Source organism: Myotis yumanensis, unplaced genomic scaffold, assembly GCF_028538775.1.
Source record: "Myotis yumanensis isolate MYYU_CA2020_CCGP unplaced genomic scaffold, mMyoYum1.0.hap1 SCAF_11, whole genome shotgun sequence".
NCBI classification, from domain to species: domain Eukaryota; kingdom Metazoa; phylum Chordata; class Mammalia; order Chiroptera; family Vespertilionidae; genus Myotis; species Myotis yumanensis.
In genome coordinates this window covers 44,105,862-44,132,975 of record NW_027223762.1, presented here as the reverse complement: position 1 = coordinate 44,132,975, position 27,114 = coordinate 44,105,862, and the positions used below count along the sequence as shown (strand labels likewise).

The window sequence follows — 27,114 nt, the reverse complement described above, 5'->3', positions numbered from 1 at the left end:
TAAGGCTTGCAGGTTTTAATGGTTCATGATTTGTAACAGCAGTCTCAAGGAGATCCCCAGAGAATCTGCTCTGACTTTAGAAGCATTTCCTGTGGACAATGGAGGGCCCTGCCTCATCATACTCTGGCTTGCTGATCCACATCTGCTGGAAGGTGGAGAGAGAAGCCAGGATGGAGCCTCCGATCCAGACGGAGTACTTCCGCTCCGGGGGAGCAATGATCTGCAAAGAGCAAACGTGATGAATCACGATCAGTCCCCAAGGGAAGAGGAAGGTGGTCCCAGAATCAGCTCATCGAACTGCCAGGCGCCCCAGAAAAGGACTGCCTCCGTGGTCAAAAAAGAAACAAGGTAAACCTCGTGGTTGATTGGATTATTGCTCAAATCTTCACTCCCACCCCTCCATAGGAAGATTGTACTCTTCTGCCATGTGACTTCGTGCTCGGCTCTGTATTTGCTTTGGTCAGTGAAATGTTAGCAGACATGGATCTTGAAATGTTCTTCAGGCATGCACAGGCATACTCTCTTGTGCCTCTGCCATCTTCATGAAAAAGACGTCCCCAAGGAGTTGCTGGCCCTTCAGCCCAAGTCCCAGAGTGAGTGAGAGATATGGACCTGACCTGAGCTGGCTGGACCTACAGAGCTGCCTCGCCAAGCCTGACCTAGATCTGCTGACTCCAAACTGACCTGCAGATGCATGAGCAATAGATGCTAATGGTTATGTGCCCTGTGATTTCATAGTTGCTTGTTACTCAGCAACAGCTGACCAATACCAACATCTACAGGGGCAGTACTGTTCTGTTCTTTCCTGGAATTGAATGCATGAGCAGCTTCCTCCATTTCTGAGTATGAGCCTGTCTACGCAGACCCTTAAACTTCATCTGTCAACAGCCACTTGTACGTGAGAAGTTCTTAAATTCATACATTGTTCATTCTTGTCACTGAGCTTAGCCTTTAGAAACTGGTTGTCCTGGCAAACAACTTTGAACTCCACCTCAAAGTAGATTTAGAAGGACTGCAATTCTTCAACTAATTTCTCAGAATCTGAAGGGTCTAAGAATTCAGTGCTAGAACAAACTAAAAACTAAATTGATTTTTTTTTTGTCTCCTTAAAACCTCTCTACAGATTTCTTACATTACAGAGATCATAGAATTGCGGAATAAGAATGGTCTTTAGAAGTTATCTTATTCAGGCAGACAAAAGTCACCCCATCACTCCTTGAGTAGATACCCCAAGGACTGGCAGAACCACTAAGAAGGTAGCAAATTTTATTGCTGGGCAGTTCTGGTTGTGAGAAAACTCTGGGCTGTCTTGGGTTTGAGGTCCTCAATCTCAGCGTCACCCCCACCCACATCTCTTCTTCCATATCCTTGAGGCTTGCTTCATCTCCCCCAATTCCTCTACACAAATCCTGCTGTCCATCTTGTCTGGGATGTTCACACGTGCACACACCCCCCTGAGCACCTTTGCTCATCCTATTTCCCCTGCCTGGAGTGCCCTTTCCCCTCCTCTTGCCTTATTTAAGTTTCCTTTCATGGATTATGTCGACTAATTAGATCCTAGGCCCCTTGAAGGCTGGCACATATTGTTAAACTCAGGGCAGGGGCTCACAAATGGGGACATGCATCAAATCACTGGTGCTCGTTTATCACTGTAGGTGGTGGGACTACCTCAGACCTGATGAACTAGAATCTGGGGGTGAGGCCGGGTGTGGTATCCTGACAGAGGGTCCTGGTAAAAAGCCCCACGTGGCAGGCCTCAGTAATGTGGCTGTTCCAGTGGCTCCAGCTGAGAAGGGACCACAGGTTCTCACCTATTTTCTGTTGTCCTACTTTGCTTCCCTGTGCTGAACACCATCTGCTAGGCAGAAGGAAGGTCTGGGCAGCCTTCCTTTGTGAAGAAGGTTCTTAGAATACTGACATAGAGAATATACTTCCTCAGATCAGGCCTATTCCTCAAGAGACCAACTTTATTGTGAGACTTTGTAACTTTCAACCTATTTATTATCTCTATTCTGTTCCCAACTCCTAAACCCATTAGCACCAAAGTTCCTAGAAGCCCTCAAAAAAGGACTGTATTATTGACTGCTCAAGACCAGAGCGGGGAAAAGCAGTAAGACAAGTGGACTCCCATCCTGCCGAGGCCAAAGAAGTGAGAAGCCCTGGTAAGACGCAGTGTGGGGAGGGTTACGGCCAAGTTGGGACAAACGGACTATCCAGGAATCAAGGAATGACCCCGTGAGTTTGAACCAGCAGCCTGCCCCATGGCCAAACTTTCTTTTTAAAACTTTCACCCTCCTTTGAGGTAGCACCCAACTCCTTTTTAAAGTTTCTTCCCTTCTATTTCCCTCCTCTTTTATTTTTTTATATCCCTCCACTTGATTTCTTCCTCAACCAGCTCAATATTCTCTTCATTCCAAATTCTTTCACCCCCTTCTCATACGACATCATGTGATTATGTTTGAGAGCTCATGAGAAAAGTGTCTCCAACTCATCAGTGCCCAAGAGACATAATCCCCCGAGATGAAATTTGTCCCAGACCAGGATGATGCTAAACCCAGGAGGCCACTGAGCTACAGGCCTGGCAACTGGACTCTGAGCATCTCCCAGGTAGACAGGTCATTGTACAAAGAACGGGATGGAAGGAATTGGGTGAAGACCCACCTTGATCTTCATGGTACTGGGAGCCAGGGCTGTAATCTCCTTCTGCATCCTGTCAGCAATGCCGGGGTACATGGTGGTACCCCCAGAGAGGACATTGTTGGCATATAAGTCCTTGCGGATGTCGATGTCACACTTCATGATGGAATTGTAGGTTGTTTCATGAATTCCGGCAGACTCCATGCCTAGTAGAGATCACGGTCTCTAGTTAACATCCATCACTCATAAACACCCTCACTTTCAGCTCCTCAAGTGACCCCCTTCTGTGGTTGCAATTAATGGTAGTTCAGGTCCTTATTTACCTCCCAAATGTATTAAGATCAGACCCTCTAACTAGTCATCACCCTACCTTTAGTTTCCCTCTGTTTGCCTGAGATATATTTCTAAGGGAACACTTTCATTGCATCATCTTTTTTCACAGCTTTATTGAGATATAATTCACTTGCCATTATATTTACCCTTTTTGAAGTGTACAGTTTAGTAGTTTCTAGTATAATCACAGAGTTGTGCAACTATTGCCACAATGTAATTTTAGAACATTTTTAACACCCTCCCCCCACCCCTCGCCAAAAGAAACCCCATACCCATTAGCAGACAGATACTCCCCATTTTCCCTTTTACCCTTCCCCAGTTCTAGGCAGCCACTAATTTACTCCCTGTCTCTATAGATTTCCCATATCATATAAATGGACTCATACACTATATGACCTTTTGTGTCTGGCTTGTTTCACTTATCATGTTTTCAAGTGCATCCATGTTACAGCTTGTGTCAGTACTTTATTCTCTTTTATATTCCATTGTGTACATATACCCATCATATCAGCTTTGATAGCCCTTCGTTGCCCACAGGTTGACATTTTGCTAACTTAGCCTGGCACAGGGATCTTCCTACATGCCAAACCAGCTCACGCCTACCTACTTGGCCTCCCACCTCTAGTCTTTTGTCCTTATGATATAATTTCACATAATAGATAGAAGAATCTTCCTAAAATACAAACCTGCCCTTGCTACTGCTGCCTAAAAACTTTCAGGAGATCTCCATTGCTGATATGATTAACCCGAACATTCTTAGTGTGGTCCAGCCATTCTCTCCATTCTCCCCTGTGTGAAAACATACAACAGGCATGCATACACACATGTGCACACGCACACGCACACGCACACGCACACAGAATTCGTCCATCATGTCCCAAATAGAACATGACCTTTCACACCTCCATGCCTTTGCACATACCACACATATTGCACATATTGTATGTCATTCCCTATTCTGCACTCCTTCCATCCCTGGATACCATAAAATGATACTCTTTCTTCAAGGTTCTGTCCAAATACTCACCTTCTCTAAGAAGTCTTCCCTGGTTTCTTAGGCCTATAGCACTCTGTCCAGTTTGCTATCTACCACTATACTGTATATCAACATTTGCTTACAGGCCCACCTCTTCTTATACACTCCTCAGCAAAGAGTTGTCCTTGTGTTATTCTTTCATTTAATCCTTGTTACAACCCTACTTAGTAGGTACTATCATTATTTCCACTTTACAGATAAGGTTACTGAAGTTTGAAGATGGTAACATGTCCAAGGTTAAAACCAGGTCTGCCCCAAGCCCATCCTGTTTACTACTATAAATTTCAACCTCATGACCTAAATGCTGAGCGGTCCAAGAAGTGTTTTGTTTATTAACCTCATTCTTAGTTCCATATTATGTTCCCTCTCCTGCTTTGCCTTTATCTTGATTTCCTTTTATTTAAAATTAGATTTTACCTCGCTGTATTGTTTATGTATTTTGGGCACTTCCTGGAAAAATATGGGCTATGTATAAACAATAAACAAAGAGTGCGTGACTCCTGGTGTTTCTCTTTCCATCCCACGCCCACCCCTCCACCCTGCCCTCCTGATTGGCAGGGACTGTGGGCAGTGCCTCACCGATGAAGGAAGGCTGGAAGAGGGTCTCGGGGCAGCGGAAGCGCTCATTGCCAATGGTGATGACCTGCCCATCAGGCAGCTCGTAGCTCTTCTCCAGGGAGGAGGAGGAGGCGGCCGTGGCCATCTCGTTCTCAAAGTCTAGGGCCACGTAGCACAGCTTCTCCTTGATGTCTCTCACGATTTCTCGCTCAGCTGGAAGCAGAAATGACAGAAAGTAGGTACTCAGCTCTGTTAGTTGGGTTGTCCCATTTTGATCTCTATGAAAGCCTTCTTACTTCTGCTTTGGATTCAGTCTTAGGAGGAAAGTTAATTTTTTTATTCCTCTTCCTAAAGTGGGAGTTCAAAGTCTTGATTCCCAAGCAAAATGTTGCATGGGCTTTTCACCTTGCTGTCTTCGCTCTGCCCTGACAGCGCTGCAGGCCTTCCTGAGGGCCTTGCAGGACACACCTCTGGTCTAGATGTAGGCTTATACGTTGTGATCTTACAGAATCTAGGAAGGCCCCTACCTAAATACTCTCTTTCCCAGGGTGGCCCCTGAGGCATGATACCTTCCCCTTAGATATTCAGACCTTATTTGTCCCAGATGAACTATAAGTGCCCCTAGTTAATGACATGCATCCCCAGATCTTACTACCATTCAGCATTACTGAAAATGAGCTCTGGTCCTGGTGTGGACATGGACAGAGGTAGCAGGTCCCTGGGAAGAAGGGGTGCTGTGAAAGGGCACTTAAGGGGGGCTCAGGGAGTGCTGCTTAGGATAAGTAGGTCTAAGCGTTGTTCCCCTCCCCAGGGTGTACTGGTTGGGAACCTTTCTCTTAAATCAGGTTGCCTTAACTATGTATCCGGTCTTGTCCAGAGGCCCAGCCTCTGGCTACCTAGAGCCTCCCTATCTACCCCAAGAGAGTTTGAGGACATATAGCCACAGACTTCTCACCAGGCCTGGGAACTTCTGGTCCTAGATCAGATTTGGTTTTGAGCTGAGCTCAGAATCAGGAAAGGGGCTGGATACCTGTGGTCACAAAGGAATAGCCTCTCTCTGTGAGGATCTTCATGAGGTAGTCCGTGAGGTCGCGGCCCGCCAGGTCAAGGCGCATGATGGCGTGAGGCAGTGCGTAGCCCTCATAGATGGGAACATTGTGGGTGACGCCATCCCCTGAATCCAGGACGATGCCTATAGACAGAGGGGATAGGACCTGTTAAAACTTTTCTTGTCTTTCATCTGTCTCTTCCTGGGACCATTTACCCATGATTTTCAACGACCATGTTTTTCTTTAGTAGCTGAGAAAATTCACCCACCATAACAATAATCAATCGTATTTTTGTGTGCACATCAATTTATTCTCCCAAATGAGACTATAGCCTATGGAAAGCAAGTAGAATGTCTCCTCTTCATGTACTCCTTGAAACACTTATGACAATGCACACTTGTCAATTTGCATCTAGACTGCACACTCTTTAATTGAGACTGGGTAATTTGTACATCTTTCAGGCATCAAACTAACACATATGCACAAGCAATTAGCATCTTAGATCTCATAGGAACTATAAAAACCATTTGAAAAAAATAAAATTCTCTACTAATAAAATTTTTTAGCAAACCATGAAGGGAAATAAGCTTTCTCAGCATAAGTAATCTCACTTGGTTCTACAGCCACATCATAATTGATGGGGCAACCTTATAATAGCATTATTTTATTATTATTTACTATTGTCCTGGGTGCTTTAGCCAATGCAATAAGACACAAAATGGAAATAAGAGGTATTATTATAAAAAAGAAACAAAATTGTCATTATTTGAAGATGATGTGGTTGTATACTTAGAAGAGAATCAACTGAAAAATGATTAGAGCAAATAAGATGGTTTAGTAAGGGCCAGAAGTAAAATAAATATCCAGGGACCAGTAGCTTACTCTTATACAAGATGTTCATCACAGCATATCTTATATTAAACAAGAAAAATTAGAGACAATGTAAAGGCCCAACAATAGACAAATGGTAAAATAAATAAATAAATAATGGAGTCATCATACAATGGCTTCCGGGTAGCCATTAGACATGATGCCTACAACAAAATCAAGCGCAAAGCACAGGGTTCAAAACTGTATATACCCGTACTTCCCTATTACTGTCCTTATCACCTGTAGTGAAATTATCGCTTACTCCGTCTCTTCCCCACTAGACTGTTAGCTCCACAACAGCAGGATCTGCCTTGTTTGTCAGTGGTGCAATGTTTGCACATGGTAGGCAGGATTGGAAAATATCTGATGATGCATGAATGAATGAATGAATGAATGAACATATCCATGAATACATGAATGAATATTAGTAAGGAAAAAAACCCAACCCAACCAAACAAAAGACCACCGAAAAGAATACATGAGTGAACGTGTGAATGATATTCAAGCTGTCAAGTCCCTATTAAAAACTGTCCTATTTTTAAGCCCCCTCTGTTTCCCTGAGCACCTTTCTACACCAAGGATACTTGCATATCTGCCATCTCAGTTTTTGCTATTCCTGCTTCGTGAGCAGAAACATCCCAGTATTGTTGGGAAGTGTGTATACGCTCCCAGGCTGACTGCTGTGAGGAATGGCCCTTGCTGGGTGTACCGGTCACGGCTGTTCATTGAACCCTTTCCATCTGTACTGGGCACACTCCCCTCCACATGGGCTTCCCGTCTGTTAGCCCTGGGCAAGGTTTCCCCTGGATTTTGGCTGTCGCTTTGATTCTTCTGAGCAGGAACCTCTATCCCTTCCTCCCTCTAGAGCAGTGGTTCTCAACCTTCTGGCCCTTTAAATACATTTCCTCATGTTGTGACCCAACCATAAAATTATTTTCGTTGCTACTGCATAACTGTAATGTTGCTGCTGTTATGAATCGTCATGTAAATATCTGATATGCAGGATGGTCTTAGGCGACCCCTGTGAAAGGGTCGTTCAACCGCCAAAGGGGTTGCGACCCACAGGTTGAGAACCGCTGCTCTAAAGTCAGAAAGGGCGCGATTACAATCAGGGCGACTCACCTGTTGTGCGGCCGGAGGCATAGAGGGAGAGCACAGCTTGAATGGCGACGTACATGGCAGGGACATTGAAGGTTTCAAACATGATCTGAAAGGACAATGCAGAATTAAATACTGTCTGGCAGAAATCACAGCACCTCTGGGCCCAAAGAATGGTTTGGAATCTTTTTTAAGGGCAGGAAATATGACTATTTACCCTACTCCCACCTCCCATAGGGCCTGGCATGGACTATGCACAGGGCAGGCTCTCAAAGAATTCTGTTGCCCTGATGTGTGAATGGGAGAAAGGATCATGTGTGGCATCCATTCTTGTGCCCGTGCTCAGGTCTGGCTGGCCTCTTACCTGAGTCATCTTCTCCCTGTTGGCCTTGGGATTTAGGGGTGCCTCCGTGAGCAGGGTGGGGTGCTCTTCAGGTGCTACCCGCAGCTCATTGTAGAAGGAGTGGTGCCAGATCTGTTTGGGACAAAAGTCAGATGAGTCCAGCAGACTCCCAGTGGGCTGGAAAACTCCAACTGACATGCTGTGCTGAGGGAGTATGGCTCCATGTTCTTGGATCTGGAGAGAACGGTCAGCCCTGGGAAGTTCTGATTGAAATTTAGAGGTTATATTGCTTCTCAACAGGACTCAGATCTGGGGCCATTATACTTAGCATGTCGATTATGTCCGTCTGAACGCCTTTCTCTCCCCTGCTTTGTGCCTTGGGCGGCCAGGCCCCCTACATCTCTGTGTTCCTTGCTTTCTGGCTTCTGCCTCTGTTTGGCTTATAGAAGATACCAGCAAGAGGTTGGAGAGGGGAGGAGTGTGTTGCTCCCGGGTACAGTGTGGCCTTTCATGAGCACAGCTCCTGTTGAGTGGCCCCTCTTTCAGGGCTCCAGCTCTCACGAAGTTTTACTGGCCTTGCCCTCCCTACGCGCCTCCTACCTCCCTCACCCCCAGCATTAGGGGAGGAAGAGCTTCTCTCTGTTGCTAGTAACTTGGGTGCCTCAACATCCCTTGCTGGTTCCCTTTCTGTGCACATCTCTGTAAGCAGCCCTTCCTTAAATTAACTCTCAAGCCCCAGCTGGGAGTATGCTGGCTCCTGCTGGGAAGCTGACAGACATGCTTGGACCTTCCTTGTATATTGTGACCCAGCTGGCACTTTAGAGCAGGGTCTCCCAACCTCGGCACTTTACTTTAGGTTGGACACTCCTTGTTGCAGGGGCTGACCTGTGCGTTACAGGATGTTTAGCAGCATCCTTGGCATCCACCCACCAGATGCCAGGAGCATCTCTTTATCTTGAAACAGGCAAACATGTCTCCCGACATAGCCAAAGGCCCCCTGGGAGGCAAAGTCGCTCAGTGGAGAACCCCGGTTCCAAAGGAAGTTCTTTCTCTCTGTGTCTAGATCCCTCTTCCGTGATCCAGGCCCACAAAACAGGAGTTTTTTATTTCTTCATTTCAGAGAGATTTCATGTTTAATTTCAGAGGCATTTGGCAAAGGGTGCCAGGGGCCTAAGCCTGGATTTTCTCAGAGATGGGGCACAGGGTCATTTGATTCCACTGTGCCCACACGTTGACGAGCCACTGGCTTTGTGACAGGACGATGCTCGAGATAAGGAGTGCAGATATGAACCAGACATGGCCCCTAGATTTTAGTTTCAAGAGAGGAGAAAGACAGGCAAAAACGACAAAAAACAAAGACACCCACATTTTAAGTGAAGAACAAGGCAGAGGCAGTTCAGTCAGAGGGTTTAGGTGGGCCCTGAAGGCAAAGGAAGTCTGCAGGGGCGGAGAAGGGCACCCAAGGCAGAGGGAATGGCACAAGCAGAGGCCCACGTCTCACAGTGACACAGAGCAGGTGGCAATCAGTCTGAATGAGGTGATGCCAGCATTTCTTCTAATGTGGTCCCCAGATCCCTTCTATCAGCATCATCTGGGATAGCTGTTACAGGTGCAGGTTCCTAGGCATATCTCAGACCCACGACGCACAGTCTTTAAAGTACTTTTTTTTAAAAAATTGACTTTGCAAAACATCCTGTAATGCAAACATCTGCACTTCATTTTATTTCAATTTTTTTGGAGTTTTTATAATGTACTTTAAAAACAAAAGATACCAATAATGTTAAAATTAGAAAAAAAATTTAAGAGGAATAAAAATCTCCCATATTTTAACAAAAAATTGACTTTTTTCTTCTTCCTAACTTTTCACTCTTATCAATTTTCAAATTTATCACTATCACCATTTACTTATTTCATATACTTTGTTTTATTTACTATTATATTATTATTATAATACTTTCATATTCAGTTTTGTTTCTTGCCACTTTTCAGATAATACAATATAAATAATTTTCTTTTTCATAGTAAATATTTATTTTTAATACATTGAACAACACTTATTTTTTAATGCTTAAACAATATTGCATCATATACCATCATATATTTAATCATATTACTATTCATATGGTATCTTGCATTTTTATCTATAAATAATCCTGGGATAGCTATGTTTGTGCATATTACATTTTCTTTTTTTTCTATTCAGGTTGTTTTCCAAAGAAAAGAATTCTAACTGTGGAATTAGTGGCCTAAAGAGTATGGCAATTGGAAGACTTTTTTTATTTTTACTACCAACAAAGAGGCTAAATTACAGAATAAGAAAGTGCCCATCTTACCCTAACCTGCATCCAGTGCTCTCGCTCTTAAAATAGGAAATAATTTGATAGATAAAAATAATATCTAGTTTCACTTTGAAATTTTTTATTTGTTTCAGATGAGTTTAAATTTTTTCAGATTTGCAACTTTTTATAATTTTCATTTGGGAAAGTATCTGCTCACATCCCTTGTTTATCTGCCTGGTGGACTTTGTATCTATAATCATCAATTGGCACTACCTGTTTATATCGCACTTGTGAATGTTTTTTTGCAATTCGTTGCTTACCTTTTAAATTTGGCTTTATTTTTGACATGCTAGAAGTATGAGTTTTAAGAAATCAGATTTGTCATTCTTTTTTTCTATGACTTCTTACACCAGAAACTTGATACTCACACTTATTATATTGTATTTTTTTGATCATTTGAGTTTTTATATTTAACTTTTATATTCAATTGATATGTGTTTGGTGAAATAGAATGAAGTAAGGGCAATAAACAAAAATACCTCACCTCTCAAATAAGTAATCAGTTGTCCCAGAATAATTTACTGAGTAAATCCTTTTCTGGTATTGCAAGTTTCGTTGATCATACATTTCCTCTTTATCTTTGTGCTGGTACCAAATTGTTTTAATTTTTAGAACTCTATATTATATTTTAATATTTGGATATGGCAAGTCTCCTCTTACAGTTTTTCTTATTAATTTTGTTCTTAGAAATTTTGCCTTATTTCTTTCTTCAAACATACTTTATGATTATCTTGCATAATTAAAAAGCGTGCTTTCTTTTTAGTCAAACTGATAGAAGCAGAGAGTAGAATAGTGGTTACTAGGAGGTTGGGGGGGTGGGGGTGATGGGGAGATGTTGGTCAAGGGGAGCAAAGTCTCAGTTATGTAGGCTAGGTAAATGCTGGAGACTTAGTGTACAGCATGTGGACTATAGGTAACAGCACTGTATTGTACACTTAAAAGTTGCCAAGAAAGTAAGTCCAAGTGCTCTCACTACGAGAAAAAAACACCTATGTGAGGTGACAGGTATGTGAATTGACTTGAATGTGATGACTGTCATACAATGTATATCACATCGTCAAATTGTATAACCTTAAATGTATACAATTTAAAAATTGTGAGATTTTTATTGGAATGGCAACGAGCCCATAAATTAATTTTAGAAGATTTGACAGCTTTACCTTATTCTGTTTTTAAAAATATGTTTTTATTGATTTGAGAGAGAGAGAAACATCCATTGGCTGCCTCCTGCACACCCCCTACTGGGGACTGAGCCTGCAACCCGGGCATGTGCTCTGACCAGGAATCAAACCAGCAATCTTTTGGTGCACAGGATGATGCCCAAGCAACTGAGCCACACAGGCTAGGCCCGTTTTTCTTCTAAGACACATACTATATTTTTAGTAGTTTATTTAAAGAGTTCATATTGTTGCCCTGGACAGTGTGGCTGAGCGATTAGAGCATTGTCTCTGCTCCCACGCCCCGCCTCGCCCCGCACCAAAGGGTAGTGGGTTTGATTCCCCATCAAGGGCATGTACCTGGCTTGTGGGTTCACTCCCTGCTCGCCAGTCAGGGCTTGTGTGGGAATCAACCAATCGATGTGTCTCTCTCACATTGATGATTTTTCTCTCTCTCTCTCACTCCTCCTCCCTCCCACTCTCTCTGAGAAAGCAATGGGGAAAAAACATCCTCTGGTGAGGATTAACAACAACAAAAAAGAGTTCATATTGTTACTACTACGAGTAAAATGTTTTTGTCTGTTATGTTTTTGAGTTATATATTGTTAGGTATACACAAATAGTATGAGCCATTTATTGAGCTTTCAGTATGTTTCCTACCTTGGGGTTATACTAAGTATTCACCTAATTCAATCTCCCGAGCAGCCTAAGGAAGAAAGTATTTTTATTTCCACAAATGAGGAAACTGAGCCTTAAGGGACGGATCTGCTCCTGGATCTCCCTGTCCCTTTCTGTGTTCTTAATGGTTCCACTGTATGAAGCCAAAGCTATTGTATTTTATCTATTTATCTCACATCCAGAGTGACTGAATCTAGGATCTGGAGAAATGTACAGTGAATTACAGATTTCAAATCAACATTCTTTATTCCCAGTGGCAGCCTGCTCAATACGCCCTCTATTACATTTCAAAAGGCAGTCAGTGCAAAACAAGAACTCCGAGACAACTGTCAGCAGAATTTATCAAAGGAATATTAAAAAGGTTCTATTAGCATTTTGCACACATGACTTTGTGATCACAGACTACATTTTTAAAAGTCCTCCTTCCCCACACTTTCTTACACACAAAAAGGGCTTCTAAAGCCCCCGAGAGAATCTTACCTAAGATTTTCATTAGAGAATCATCATCATCATATAGCAGCAGTGCACCTATCTGAGGTGGTGGCAGGAAATATTAGAAGGAGGCAGCATTAGCATTGGAAGGAAGGAAGAAGCGCTGGTGCAGAGTGAAGGCTGCGTGAGGGATGGAGCTGGGAATTCGGCACCACCAGGCAGGTCCTCAGATGACAGACAGGAAGTTGGGGACCTTCTCTAGGTGAGTGAGGAGCTCCTGGAGATTCCTGAGGAGGCGAACGACAGGATCTGACCTGCTTTTAGAAAGAGAAGCTGTGCAGCCGTGTAGAGAATTAATTGGGTGAGTGAGACACCCAGTCAAAGGAAGCAGTCAGGAAGCCATGCCAATAGTCCTGTGGGAGATGTCAACATCCCTGGTTGGGTGTGGCCATGGGTTTGGACAGGAAGGAAAGGCGGCTGTGAGAAGCACGTTAGAGGGAGAGTTGACAGGGCTCAGAGGACTGTGAGGTCCGAGGGTCACGGTGATGTCTTATCATTAAGATGAGCGCGCTAAAGGGGGAGTGCACCAGTACCTTCTCCATGTCGTCCCAGTTGGTGATGATACCGTGCTCAATGGGGTACTTGAGAGTCAGGATCCCTCGCTTGCTCTGAGCCTCATCCCCCACGTAGCTGTCTTTCTGGCCCATTCCCACCATTACACCCTGCAACACAGAAGAGGACGGATATGAGCTGCCTGAGGGCTCCCCTCAGAGGGACTCAGTCATCAGAGGGTTTCTGAAGAAAGATGAAGGTAGGAAAACTGTCCTTCTTCCCCAGGAAACAGAACAGCAGGCGATAAGGGTGAGGCAGACACCAGTGAATGAGGGAGACAAGGAGAGAAGGTGGAGGGTTTCTTGTGAGCTTGTCTCTCTTTTTTCTCCTAAGACAATGTCATTTTCTGAGAGAGAGCAGAGTTCCTCCACACGCTTCCTCTCCTTACCTTACTTCACACACACACACACACACACACCCCTCAGCATAGTCCCCACAATGCAGTGCTTCCTCCTAATGCCTCAAAGCCTTGTGTCCAGACGAGCACACACCTGGTGGCGAGGGCGGCCCACGATGGAAGGGAAAACGGCTCGGGGGGCGTCATCTCCTGCGAAGCCAGCCTTGCACAGGCCGGAGCCGTTGTCACACACGAGGGCAGTGGTCTCCTCTTCACACATGGTGAGTGTGGTCAAGTGAACCGGGGGCTGGAGCACCTTTGGGGTTGAGGGAGAAGAGAACTAGTCAACGGAGGGTCGAAAACATGTCGGAGACGGTCTTCTTGACTTTGGGGCCTGAGCCCACCGGCAGCCAGGGCCCAGTTCCAGGAGGCACCGTGTGGACCTGGCCTCCCAGACCCTGGCAATCGGGCCCCTTCCCTCTCCCCTGCTGACGTGGGCTGAGTTGTGTATCCCAGGTTCACATGTTGAAGTCCTAACCTCCAGGCAGAGTGTGAGTGTGTTTGGGGACAGGCCTTTAAAGAGGTAAGTAAGGTAAAATGAGGTCATGAATCCAATCTGCTGGTGTCCACTATAACTAACCCGATAGGATGGGTGTGTTTACAAGAAGAGGACAGAGACATGCGGAGGGGAGACTGTGAAGAGGCCCGAGAGAGCAGCCGTCTCCAAGCCAAGGAGAGAGGCCTCAAAAGAAACCAATCCCGCCAACGCCTCGATCTCGGACTTCAGACCTTGAGAACTGTGAAAAAATAAATTTCTGTGGTGTAAGCCACCCAGTCAGTGATAGTTTGTAATGGCAATTCTAGCAAACTCATCTACCTGCCTCTTAAAAACCCCAAAGGGCTACAACGCTATAATCCACTGGAGAGAATCTTAAAAGACTTAAAGGTTAGGAAAGGAGTTGAAAAAATGTGCAGCACATATAACAACGGATTATTATTTAATATATATAACAAATCAGTAAGAAAGATGTAAACAGCTCAAAAGAAAAACCAAGATGATGAAAGGATAATTGACAGAAAAGGTGATGCAAACACCCAACAACTGCATGAAAAGACGCACAGCCTCGCTAGTTACCAGGGAAGCGCAAATGCAATAAGACGCAGCAGAGTGTGAAGATTCAAAGCTTTATAATAGATGTTGGCAAAGGTGTGGAAAAGCTGGCGTCATTAACTGGAGAAGCACACGACTTGGAACTACCCCAAAGTCCAGAGTATGGGATCCTGTACTGAGATTAAAAGAAGATCCGGGCCGGGCTCCATGGGCCCACGTGGCTGGATTTCTAAACCATTCTACTGAGCGAACAAAGCAAGTTGCAGAATAGACTGTATAGCATAAAACCATTTGTGCAAGTTATTTTTTAAAACAAACCATAAAAACAACATGGTGCATTTTCCATAATTTTCTATTTGTGGATATAAACACAGCAAAAAGTTCGGGGGAAAAAAAAGTCTAAGACTGATCATAGTGATTGCCTCTGGAGGTGGGAAGGGGCTGGGAGAGGTGCCCGCTGTAATGTTTTACATTTTTACAAGGAGACTGTGCTCATGAACAGTTTATAATTAAAATCAACATAACATATCGTTAAGGGAGAAAGATGCAGGAGGTACAGGGGAAACGCACAATCCTCAGGGTAGAAGCACCTGAGGGGGAGGGACAGCCTGAGAGGAGAGGAAAGCAAGAGGTTCCTGATGAGACTCACGGCCCCCTGCTGTTTCGGACGGAGAAAACAGAGAAGTCCTCCTCCCATGCCGATACCTAGAATGGGACGGCTGCAAATTGAGGAGGGGGTTCATTTTTCCAACATCTGTGGCAGGTTTTCTTTTATCGGGGGAGGTTGAAAGACAACATCTGGCCCATTCTTGGCACTCCGTGATGAAAGAGAAGCAGCAGACACTCAGGAGGCAGTGAACCATGGCCCTCGAGCCTGGGAAGCCCTGGGCGGGACAGTGTGGCTGGAAGTGGGAAGGCCCTCGCTGAGGGGTCAGGAGGCCAGCTTTCAGGAGTCCAGAGAAGAGAGGCTCGGGGCGTGGAAAGAGGAGGTGGCGGTGGAAGAAGCCCCAACTGTGCTCCATTCAGGATGTGGGACCACAGGAGGAGAAGAAGATGGATGCTACGGAAGCCTTGATCCTGGCCCGTCGATGGCCTTATGCTGACTGGGGACAGACTAGTCGATGACCAAAGCCAAGAGGAGACAGAGCCACAGGCCTGTGAACACGAGGTCAGAAAGGCCAAGTGGAGACTGAGCAGAAGCTTGTTAACAGAACGTTAAGGCTGAAAGGAAGCCCCTTCCCGTTATGTGTGAAGCACAGAGCACACTAGGAGAGCGGCCCCTGTGACTTGCTGAGTCCAGCTCTGCTTCTGTCGCGTTGATCCTCGTGACCTCCCCTGACCATGGAGATCAAGTCCCAGCTCCCCAACGTGTCCCACAGGGCCCATCGGGGTCTGGCCCCTGCCTGCGTCTCCAGGCTCATCTTCCCTCCTGCCCCCCCTCAGCCTCCTCCTCACTTGGGCCATGTGGAGTTTCTTTCCATTCTCCGAGCTGTGTCACTTCCTCTCTCTTCTGACCCTTTAGAGTCTGGAAGGGCCTTCTCCCCACCTGTTTGCTACCCCTGCCACCTGTCAGGCCTCTGTGTTGACACTGCGTTTCCAGGAGGCCTCTCTGGCCACTGGTCTTGGTTAGTGGCTCCTCTTTGCCCCACAGCACCTAGAACCCTCCCCACCCCCCGCCCGAGCAATGACCAACTCTGCATATCCTGGCTCCAGCGAGCTCGGTGAAGGCAGCAGCCAGGCAGGTCTGCCTTATTCCCCATGATTCTTCAGTGTGTCCAACGTAAGGCCGCCACAGAGTGGGCTCCTAAATGTGTGTTATCCAAATGAATGCGCGAATGAGCCAATGACCGGCAAGGAGAAAGGTTTTCAGAACCACAAAGCAGGACAAACATGGGTGAGAGGAACTGAGGTCTGGGGTGAAGTGGAGGTTAGCACCTCCCTGCTCAGAGCAGTGCTGTCTGGGCTGCAGAGAAGGCCTGCCAGCCTCCTGCCATGTTGGAAGAATGGAGGCGTGAAGGGATGTTAGACCGGAGATGGGCAAATAAATGTTCCATGATCAAAAGGAAAAGCAGGCAGAGCTCTAAGACCTTAGATACTCCTGATACGTGGGTCAGGTTTCCAGAGGCGCTGTCCAAGAAAGCATTACTTTTGTTGTTGTTAATCCTCACCCGAGGAAATTTTCCCATTGATTTTTAGAGAGAGTGGGAGGGAGGAAAGGAAAGGAGGGAGGGAAGGAAGGGGAGAGAAAGAAACATTGATGTGAGAGAGACACATCGATTGGTTGCCTCCCACACGTGCCAAGACAAGAGCCAGGGATCGACCCTGCAACCCAGGTACACGCCCTTGACCAGGAATTGAACCTGAAATGCTTTCGTGCACTGGCCGACGCTCTAACCATTGAGAACACTGGCCAGGGCAAGAGAGCATTTTTTTAAAAATATATTTTATTGATTTTTCACAGAGAGGAAGAGAGAGGGATAGAGAGTTAGAAACATCGATGAGAGAGAAACATGTATCAGCTGCCTCCTGCACACCCCCTACTGGGGATGTGCCCACAACCAAGGTACATGCCCTTGGCCGGAATCGAACCTGGGACCTTTCAGTCCGCAGGCCGACACTCTATCCACGGAGCCAAACCGGTCAGGGCAAGAGAGTATTTTTAAAGAAGCTGTGATTTCTTATATTTGTCATCATTTACCAAGAGCAAATGTCAGTGTGACAGCCCTCCCTTTTCCCTCAGGACTGCGGTGCAGGAGCAGGTGGGAGACACTGAGCTTCATTAACTTGATCTTGGCATCTGACAAGGTCTCCTGTGACATCCCTGTTCTAAGAGCCAAGCGGGCTGAACAATAAATCAAGGGGCATATGTGTAGTCGCCTGTAGTTACTGAAAAGTGTTCATTGATGGATCAGCTCAACTTGGAGACAGTGATTGGCCTCAGGCCCTATTCTTTTCTTTTTTTCTTTAATCCTCACCTGAAAGGGGAAAGGAGAGAGAGAGAAAAAGAGAGAGAGAGAGAGAGAGAGAGAGAAGGGAACATTGGTGTGAGAGAGAACATTAATCGGTTGCCTCCTGAATGGGCCCCAACCAGGAATTGAACCCACAACCTAGGTATGTGCCCTGACCGGAAATCGAACCCGCAACCTTTCTGTATACAGGATGGTGCTCCACCTACCTGAGCCTCAGGCTCTACTCTTGTCCTTTTTCTCACATTCCATTTTAATAAATGAGTTGGATAAAAATATAGAGCACATGCTGATCAAACTTCCAGATAATACAGATTGGGGGAAAAGTGGTTTTAAATATGCTGGACGGAAGAACCAACCCCAAAGCAGATCTCAGAAGGCAGAGAAGACACGCTGAACCCAATCAGACCCAAGTTAATAGGATAAGCATGGGGTTCTGCCTGTGGGTCTAAGTAACAAACCGTGGAAGCTCTCGCTCAGCACCTGTGAGCGGGGCCCGGGGTCTCGCGACGGCCAGCAGTGCGCTGTGGCCAGGATAGAAGCTGACCCACCTCTGGCCGGGGTGCTGTGGCCGGCGCTGGGGTCACCCTTATTGGAAAAAGTGTGGGGAGGTGGGCTTGCATTCACTGCTGACGTGTCAAACTGCACTACTTTTTGGAAGGTGAATTTGAAAACTACTATTTAAAAGCCTTAAAATGAATATATAGCTTTTGTGTATAATGTCCAGGGTGGACAAAAGTAGGTTTACAGTTGTGAGTATGTGAGACAGTGTATTCTTGCATTATTTTTTTTTAATATATTTTTTTGTTTTTTTTACAGAGAGGAAGGGAGAGGGATAGAGAGTTAGAAACATCAATGAGAGAGAAGCATCGATCAGCTGCCTCCTGCACACCTCCCTCTGGGGATGTGCCCACAACCAAGGTACATGCCCTTGACTGGAATCAAACCTGGGACCCTTCCGTCCGCAGGCTGACGCTCTATCCACTGAGCCAAACCATCAGGGCTATTCTTGCATTATTATCCATTAATTATTGTAATACTTTCCATGTGAACTACTGTATATATCTCTTGATATAAAAATGCATGTGTCTTTGATGCCACAAAGGCACTTCTAGGGATTTACCCCTGGGACACACTCATGGGTCAGTGGAAAGATTTGGCCAAGAGCCAGCTCATCACAGCTTTGGTTAAAATAACCAAAATGAGAAGCAACTTTAATGTTGAAAAAAAGTCATTGAATAATAAATAAATTGGTTTGCAAACTATTTGCCGGAAACCTCCTGCAATGAAGAGAGCAGGATATCCGACGCAATGGAAAAGGTCCAGCGGCTTTGTCAGGTGAAACATGGCCGTATGTTCCCTGTTTCCAATTTTGGCAAATGCATTTTTTTTTAAATAATTTTTTTTAATGGGGCCCTTCAAATCTATTATCTATTGAATCCTCACCAAAGCCCTGAGGGAAGGTATGTTTATGTCGATTTTGCAGATTTGGAAACGAAGTCTCTGAGAAGGGAAAGAAAGCCGCCTGATGCCTCCTAGCCGGGGAGAGGCACGGCTGGCATCCACCCCAGGCAGTTTCCAAAGCCTGGGCTTGCCCCTTCCTCACCACCTTAATGAAACGCTCATAACTTCTCCATGTTTGGTGCCTTCGCTTCTGCCTCTCGTCTCTCTGGCACTGTTGGCAGCAAAAGCCCTAAAACAAAAGGGTCTGTGTTCTTGTCGCCGAGACGCTGGGCCCCTCCTAGGCCAGGATTGTGTCTGCATTTATGGTTAGAGACCCTGCACGTGCCTGGGTGTTCAGCACATAGTAGGTGCTCAGTTAATGTTCGATGACAAATGTTGGATGACAGCCCCCACCTGAGAGGCCCCCTCCCAGACCTGGTCTGCGCTGCCCCTGGTGTCCTCAGGTCCCCACGGTCCAGTGTCATGACAGTTTGGTCGCGGGGACCTGATTTCGGACCAGGCAGGGTCGGCTTTCTCTTCACAGGTGTCCAGCAAGCAGCTGTGTCTCTGTGTTCCAGCAAAGCCACACCTCCCTGACTGTCCTGGAGGGTCCCCTCAGCGCCTCTCTCTCTCTCTCTCTCTCTCTCTCTCTCAATTTATAGCTCAAGCCTGTCTGGCTTTTCAGCGAACCTTTTTGTCTCCCCCCGAGTTGCCCACACACAGAAAGAGAGCATTGAGCTTTGTTTCCCAGCAGCAGAGACAAGCCACAGAGCAACTTCCAGCTGTCAGCAACGCCGGCCTTCTGCAGCCCTTGGGGTGGGTTTAAATCTGCTTTCTTGAAGGCGGGCCCAAAAGAAAAGCAGGGGAGGCGAGGGCGGGTTCAGGGCTGCTGGCCTGGAGTGGCGCCTCCCGGAGGGGGGGCGGGGGGGGGGGGCACGCTGCCCGGGGAAGAAGGGTTTTCCACGGAGCCCAACTCTCCTGGAAAGTCTCTGCCGGGAGAAATTCTGCACCCTCCCAGCTGCCTGCTGGTAACTGGCGGCTAGACGGGAGCGTGTCAGAGGAGCCGGAGCCAAAGGCACTGTGGTTTCCTGGGGTCACAGCCGCTCTGCGCCCGCAGAAAGCTGAGGGAAGTGTTCTGGCTTCGTCAGCACGTCCTACATCTGGGCTTCATTGAGGACTTCGCGAACCTAGAAACACAGCTCTCCCCTCCTTTCCAAAAGCCAAACACTTGAATGTAAAGGATTTGCTCACTCACTCATCTCCTTGCGCCCCCACCCCAGCCCAAGCAAATATGAAGACAGAGGCATAATCCCCCTCCTGGCCACTCGGAAGGTTTGGCCTGAGTTCCCTCCACCTCTCCTTTCTTTGCCCTTCTCCTCCCTCCCGCGCCCCCTCCCCAGGGCCCAGGCCCATGTCTCCTCTGGCCTTCAGTTCCCTCAGCTATGAACTGGCAACCTTAACATCTATCTCTCAAGGTGATGGATCAACGAAAATAATGGGAATGAAAGTGATTTCTAAATTGTAAACCAGGATCAGCCAATTAAGGCCTGTCTGTATGTGGCCCACAGGCTAAGAATGGCTTTGACATTTTATTTCATTTTTTAAAAATATAATTTTATTGATTTCAGAAAGGAAGGGAGAGGAAGAGAGAGATAGAAACATCGATGATGAGAGAAAATCATTGATTGGCTGCCTCCTGCACGCCCCCTACTGGGGATCAAGCCATGCCCTGACCAGGAATCGAACCACGACCTCCTGGTTCATAGGCCGATGCTCACCCACTGAGCCGCCAGTAGGGCAGTTTTGACATTTTAAAATGGTTGCCAAAAAGCCAAAGAGAATTGTGGTAGGAAATTCAGATTTCAGTGTCTGTAAATAAGGTTTTATTGGAACAGAGCCACGCCCGTGTCTGCGCACTTACTGTCTATGGCTGCTATTGCTACCATAGGGGCAGAGTTGAGTAGTTGCTACAAAAGACTTTTAGGCTCACAGAGCCTAAAACATTTACTACCTCACCCTCTACAGGAAAAGTTTGCTCATCCCTGTCCAAAGGGCTGCTACAATCATTCTTCTCCTCTCTCCTACCCTTCTCCAGCAGCACTGGCTCCCTGGATGAAGTCTGTGGAATATTGGAAGGAGTTGAATGATCCACTTCACAAATCAATGGTTATCAAAAGTTGAATTCACACCAGTTTCCAAAGACATTTTAGAAATTACCGGCAAGTTTAAATCCTTAAAGGTAGGTCTCTGAGAAGGTGAGACTTCAAAGACTAGTTGGGGAACGATGTGGGGGTAGGAGCTTTACATGACAGGAAAGCAGCTGCCTGTTATAATTGGCCCGCACACGCACATCCATATGATCAAAGGGCCTGGCAGAGAGAAATCACTCCAGGAAAAACATTCCTTCCCTGAAAAATCCTAGCAGCACCTCTAATTAACTGCAGGGTATCTGGATATATGTTAATTCAGTTTCAAACGACTCCTGGTTAGTGGCATTTCGGATCCTCAGATTCTGTGGTTTGGACCTGCGCCGCAGGCTTTCACCTGGGCCTCTCATTCACTCTCCCAACTCAGTCCGGACCCCTCTCCAGGGCTCCAGATGCACAGAGCCAGCTGCCTGTGGGCATCCACACCCCATGCCTTCCCCCAGGCACCTCAATTCTACCTCCAGGTCTGCTCTCTAAACTGCAATTGTCCCTCAGTGAATTGCACCGCCCACCCTGGAGTCTATGCCCTACACCCCAACTTCTCCCTCCTCCCTCCCAACCGATCCCCAGGATGTCTTAATTCTATCTCCATGCCACCCTGCACCAGCAACCCCGGACACTTTACAAGGCGGTAGCACTCTTGCCCTGTTCCAGTCCACTCTCCTCACAGCGGACAGAGCAGCCTTTCAAAGAGCAGATCTCTCGCCGGCGCCCTTCTCTAGTCCCCCTTTGCCCAATCCTTTAGAGCAGTGGTTCTCAACCTTCTGGCCCTTTTTTTTTTTTTCCTTGTTTGAAACTAGCCCACAGACTGTAAGCACTGTGAGGCCAGCTTCACTATTACTTTTCCTCCTCCTTCTGGCCCTTTAAATACAGTTCCCCCTGTTGTGACCCAACCATAAAATTATTTTCGTTGCTACTTCATAACTGTAATGTTGCTACTGTTATAAATCGTAATGTAAATATCTGATAGGCAGGATGGTCTTAGGTGACCCCTGTGAAAGGGTCGTTCGACTGCCAAAGGGGTCGCGACCCACAGGTTGAGAACCGCTGCTTTAGCGTCATATAGAAAGCCCTGATCATCCAGCCCTGCCCACCCCTCTGACCTTAGCTGTCCCTGCTTTCTGCCTTGAAGTCTAAATTCAGTAGAACTGAGCCACTTAAAGATCCCAAAGAACATGCTTCCTCTCTACCAGGACTACCCCAACTGCAGGAACTAGCTCAGGTACCCCTCCTCCAGGAAGTCTTCCCTGATAACTCCGGGGCTGAGTGAGGGGCTCCTCCTGGAGCCCTTTTATGTATTTATTTACTCCAACATTCTCATCTGTTTTTCTGCCTCTCCCAGTGATTGCAGAAGTCCCTACGCTGTCTCTAAGGGTCCAGGAGAGTGTCCGGCACATAATAAGCGCTCAATAAATATTGATGGAGTGAACAAAGGGGCAGGAGGAAAGAAATCGTGCCTCAAGGCTAGGATGTCAGGCTGCCCGCCTTGGTTTCCCAGGCCTGGCATGTAGACTCTCTCTGCTCATTAGTTTCTCCAGCACCCATTCATCTCTGCTATAAGGTGGGGAGCTCTCTTTTCAGCCCAGGGGATAACCCATTCAAATCATAAAAGCAAACCCTGAGAGCCTCCCTATGCAAAGTGCAGCCCAAACCTACAGCTCAACACCACCTGGGAGCTTATTAGCAATGCAAATTAGCAGGCCCTGCCCGAGCCTCCTGAATCAGAAACTGGGGTGAAGTGCAGTCTGTAGTGTAATAAGCCCTCCAGGTGACTTTTAAAGTTTGAGCAATCAGGGTCAAGCCCTGAGAGCACTGAGCTGAGCACTTTATACATGTATTGTCTCATTTAATCCTCACAACAGCACTGCCAAGTAGGTAGTATCGCTATTGCTCCCATTTTACAGGACAGCACATTGCGGTCATTCAGCAACTTTGGTAGCCCGCAGTCCGCATCCACGGCCTGCACCACTACGCCTTCTGCCTCAGCCATAAAGAGATGTTAGCAGACTCTGAACGCAAAGTGGGAAATTACCAGAGTAAAATTAACGATTGCCCGTTGGACCTCCCCACACAGCGGACGCTCCAAAGCTGAACCCTGCCCTACCTTCAGTCCTGGTGTGCCTCCTGGGCTCCTTACCCCAGAGCCCTACCTCTCGGCCCCTCAGCCCCTCGGCCTCATTTTCCTCTTAATTACTTGCACACGTGTATCTTCGTGTGCGTGTGGTGGCGGATAACGGCATTGGCAGGTGGTTGCACAGCTGGGTGTGTCTTTTGGGACAAGTTGCTCAATTTCTCAGCGTCCTTATCAGAGAATGAATTAGAGGGCCCCTATGTTCCTTCCACCCCCGAAAATAGTGGTTCCCAACCTTCCTAATGCCGCGACCCTTTAATACAGTTCCTCATGTTGTGGTGACCCCCAACCATAAAATTATTTTTGTTGCTACTTCATAACTGTAATTTTGCTACTGTTATGAATCGTAATGTAAATATCTGATATGCAGGATGTATTTTCATTGTTATAAATTGAACATAATTAAAGCTAGTGATTAGTCACAAAAACAGTATGTAATTATATATGTGTTTTCCGAGGGTCTTAGGCGACCCCTGTGAAAGGGTCGTTCGACCCCCAGGTTGGCGACCCACAGGTTGAGAACCGCTGCCCTAAAACTACTCGATGCGATGGAACACTGGTTCCTACCCACCCCTGACTTTCCACCTCTCCCAGTGACCCGACAGCCTTCAGGGATGGATAAAATGTTCTGTTCACCTCAGCCCAGCTCAAGTCAGCGGGTAGTGAGACCCACAGATGACTAAAGTAAATACATTCTTATTCCCAACACAGACATCTCACAGACACAGGGGCCATTGTTAGCTCTGATTTAAACACCCTGAGAAGAAGCAGGTTTTCTGAAAAGCATCTGCTCGCCTAAGACAGCCTCCCAGCCATTCGGAGCTGTGACAAAGGACAGGAGACTGTAGGCCTGCGCTGCTCTGGCCAGCAGGATGAGCAGAGACCGCAGATGTTCTATCCCACTCATCACCCCGTTACGAGGATAAGGAGCACCCATCCAGCCTGGAACAGCCCTGCCCCAGGACGTCTCATGGCCAGAAGCAGGCAGCAGGGCGCTCGCAGGCCCACCGAGGGCCTTGACGTGTGTGACCGGGGCCAGCGTCATGGACGCCAGGCCAATCTGGAGGCGCCGCCTGCACCCAGGGGGCCAGGCAGCTGCAGGAGGCAGAGCCTGCGACGCTGTACAGTACTCACCGAAAGTAGGAGAGGTCCGTCTCCCAATGGCTGAGGGCTGGTGTGTCTTTGGCATAAACACCAGAGCAATATAAAACCCCAGAGGCGGATCTTCTTTAAACAGAGTCCCTAAAAAGGCCAGCTGACGGTGTGTTAGCAATATTACCATATAAGGCGCTTTTTTCAATAAATCGGCCTTGGGGAGGTGGGGATGGAGGGTTGGGTAAGAGTGAATTATCATTTGAAAAATGTATGCAAAAGGACTTGAGTGGCAACATCCCTGGTGCTGGTGGATTTGTTCCTTTTATGCTGTACTCACATAAACAGAACTCACACCAGGCCTTATAAGCTGCCCCGAGTGAGGCCAGATGCAGCTCAGCTCCTGGAGGGAGAACCATACCAAGAATGGCAGTGGGCCTCCTCCCTCCAGGCTTCCTCCTCGGGCCCTGCTGCCTGCCATCCTGGGTCGGCCTGGGACACCCATGCAGTGTCCTCAAAGTGGGTGCAATTGTGCCTGGCCTGGTGCAAGCCCAGGGCAGCTCAAAGCCGAAGGGAAATGCCGTCCATGCCTGGAGGAGAAATCCCCTGGGTCCTGCTCACCCGCTGCCCCTCACACAAGCTCCCAGCCCAGGGCTAAGGCACCTGGGCCCAGGACACCTTCGGCTGCCCCCAGAGCTTCACTGTCCCCTGCCTTCCACCTTTCCTTACTGGACCCCCTACCAGTCCCTGAAATTGGGAGTTACAGACCAAGGGAGCTGTCTTAGGGCTAAGGCACAACTAACAAGACCCACAGCTTGTAGAATCGCCCCCCCCTCCTGTGGTTCTTGCTTCTGTTTGTTTGTTTGTTTGTCTGTAATTCATGTACTCTCCCCAGGTAGCTGTTGCATTTTGCCCTCCACCAGCTGCCAGCTCTGTGGGAATTACCTTCACCTCCACATTCCCACAGTCCCAGGACCTCAGGCCCCACCCAGACTAAAATGACCAATTGCCCATTGGACATCCCCACGCAGAGGATGCTCCAAAATGGAGCCCTGCCCTCCCAGCAGTGCCCGTGTGCCTCCTGGGTGCCCCACCCCCGAGTCCTTCCCCTCGGCCTTTAAGCTAGAAACCCCCGAGTCAGTCTGACCCCTCGCTCCCCGCTCCCCGTCATGCTCCACAACCACCTGGGCACTCTCCTGCTGGCCCTCCTCCGAAATGCCTCTCAGTCTGCGTCCTCCTCTGGCCCCTCCAGTCCCTCCTGCTGGCCTTGTCCTGCTTTAAGCTCTGGTCCTGTCTGGCCTGGAGCTGCCATAGCTCCCTGACCGGCCTTCCTGCCCCTGCCCCATCTTCAAACCCAGTGGTTCCCAAAGTCTGGTCACCAGGCACACTGGACGGCAGCATCAGCATGACCTGGGACCCTGTTAGAAATACAGATCCTCAGGCCCTGGCTGACTTGGCTCAGTGGATGGAGTGTCAGCCTGGGGATTGAAGGGTCCCGGGTTCGATTTCGGTCAGGGGCACATGCCTGGGTTGCAGGCGCAATCCCCAACAGGGGGCATGCAGGAGGCAGCCGATCAATGATTCTCTCTCATCACTGATGTTTCTATCTCTCCCTTTCCCTTCCTCTCTGAAATCAATAAAGACATATTAATTAAAAAAATAAATAAATACAGATTCTCAGAAATCCTGGGAGTACAGCTCAGATATCTGTGTTTTACAAACCTCCCCCACCCAGGGGCTCAGGACGTCTACCCTTCCTGGAAGCAGCATGCATTGGGCACCTGCTGAAGGTGCCCAGGGACCCCAGGGGCCTCAGTCAGGGCTTAGGAGCTTGTGTGAGGGGCAGCAGGTGGGTAGGACACGGGATTTCTTCTCCGGGCATGGATGGCATTTCCCTCCGGCTTTTAGCTGTCCTGGGCTTGCACCAGACCAGGCACAGTTGCACCCACTTTGGGGACACTGCATGGGAGTTCTGGCTGGTTGGGAGTCCTGCAGCATTGGCTTGGTGCCCGTCTGTCTTCCCCGGTACCTGAGGACTGAGCAGGGCGGAGGTGTGGATAAGGTGTGCCCGCTGCTGAGAGAACCCAGGGGGAGGATTAGGGAAGGCTTTACCTGAGGGCTTGCGCTGGTCCCCTGAGAAAAGGGACACTGTAGCTATCATGATGTGTTCTTCCTCATCCTTTTGTTTTGTGAATCCTCACCCGAGGATATTTCTTCTATTGGTTTTAGAGAGTGGAAGGGAGGGAGGGAGAGAAAAACATCATCGATTGGTTGCCTCCCACACACAGGGAATCAAACCTGCAACCCAGTTCCGTGCCCTTGACCTGAATCAAACCTGAGACCCGTCAGTGTGCGGCCAACGACACTCTAACCACTGATCTCATCTTTCAGCCACTGCCCTGCGTGCTGAACTCAATCTAAACTCCGGGCCTCCAGGGAAGCTTCCCTGAGCCTTGCGGGTGTTTGGGCAAGTCCTCCCGTGGTTGAGGGGGGCATTCAAGCAGTGGCTGAGGTGGGAGCTGTCCAGCAGGGACAGAGTGACATCAGTCCGGACGGGCAGAGGCAGCTAACAGCCAGGGCCCAGATCATGAGTTCCCCCTCCCCCGACTCTCCCTCCTTGGGCGGGACAGGGGGCCTGTCTGCCTTGGCCTGACCTGGGATCTCGAGGGGTATGTTTCCCTTCAT

The 27,114-nt window shown here is 47.7% G+C and overlaps 1 protein-coding gene across 1 annotated transcript; it reads right to left on the bottom strand.

Moving 5' to 3' along the window:
- ACTG2 (actin gamma 2, smooth muscle) lies at positions 1-24,569 on the bottom strand. The gene is made up of 9 exons (XM_070429497.1): positions 24,472-24,569; positions 13,634-13,795; positions 13,124-13,252; positions 7,946-8,056; positions 7,606-7,690; positions 5,595-5,756; positions 4,586-4,777; positions 2,662-2,843; positions 1-220 (listed from the first exon to the last, which is right to left on the bottom strand). The coding sequence occupies exons 2-9, from the start codon at positions 13,757-13,759 to the stop codon at positions 77-79; spliced, it is 1,131 nt and encodes a 376-aa protein (XP_070285598.1). The 5' UTR covers positions 13,760-13,795; positions 24,472-24,569; the 3' UTR covers positions 1-76.
- Between the last annotated feature and the right edge of the window lie 2,545 nt (positions 24,570-27,114).

Excerpts from the sequence above, each read along its gene's own strand:
- ACTG2 (XM_070429497.1), bottom strand. The coding sequence starts at position 13,759 with ATGTGTGAAGAGGAGACCACTGCCCTCGTGTGTGACAACGGCTCCGGC. Across the intron at positions 8,057-13,123 it reads ACTGGGACGACATGGAGAAG|ATCTGGCACCACTCCTTCTA; the intron begins GTACTGGTGCAC and ends TGTCCCAAACAG. Across the intron at positions 7,691-7,945 it reads ACAGGGAGAAGATGACTCAG|ATCATGTTTGAAACCTTCAA; the intron begins GTAAGAGGCCAG and ends TTGTCCTTTCAG.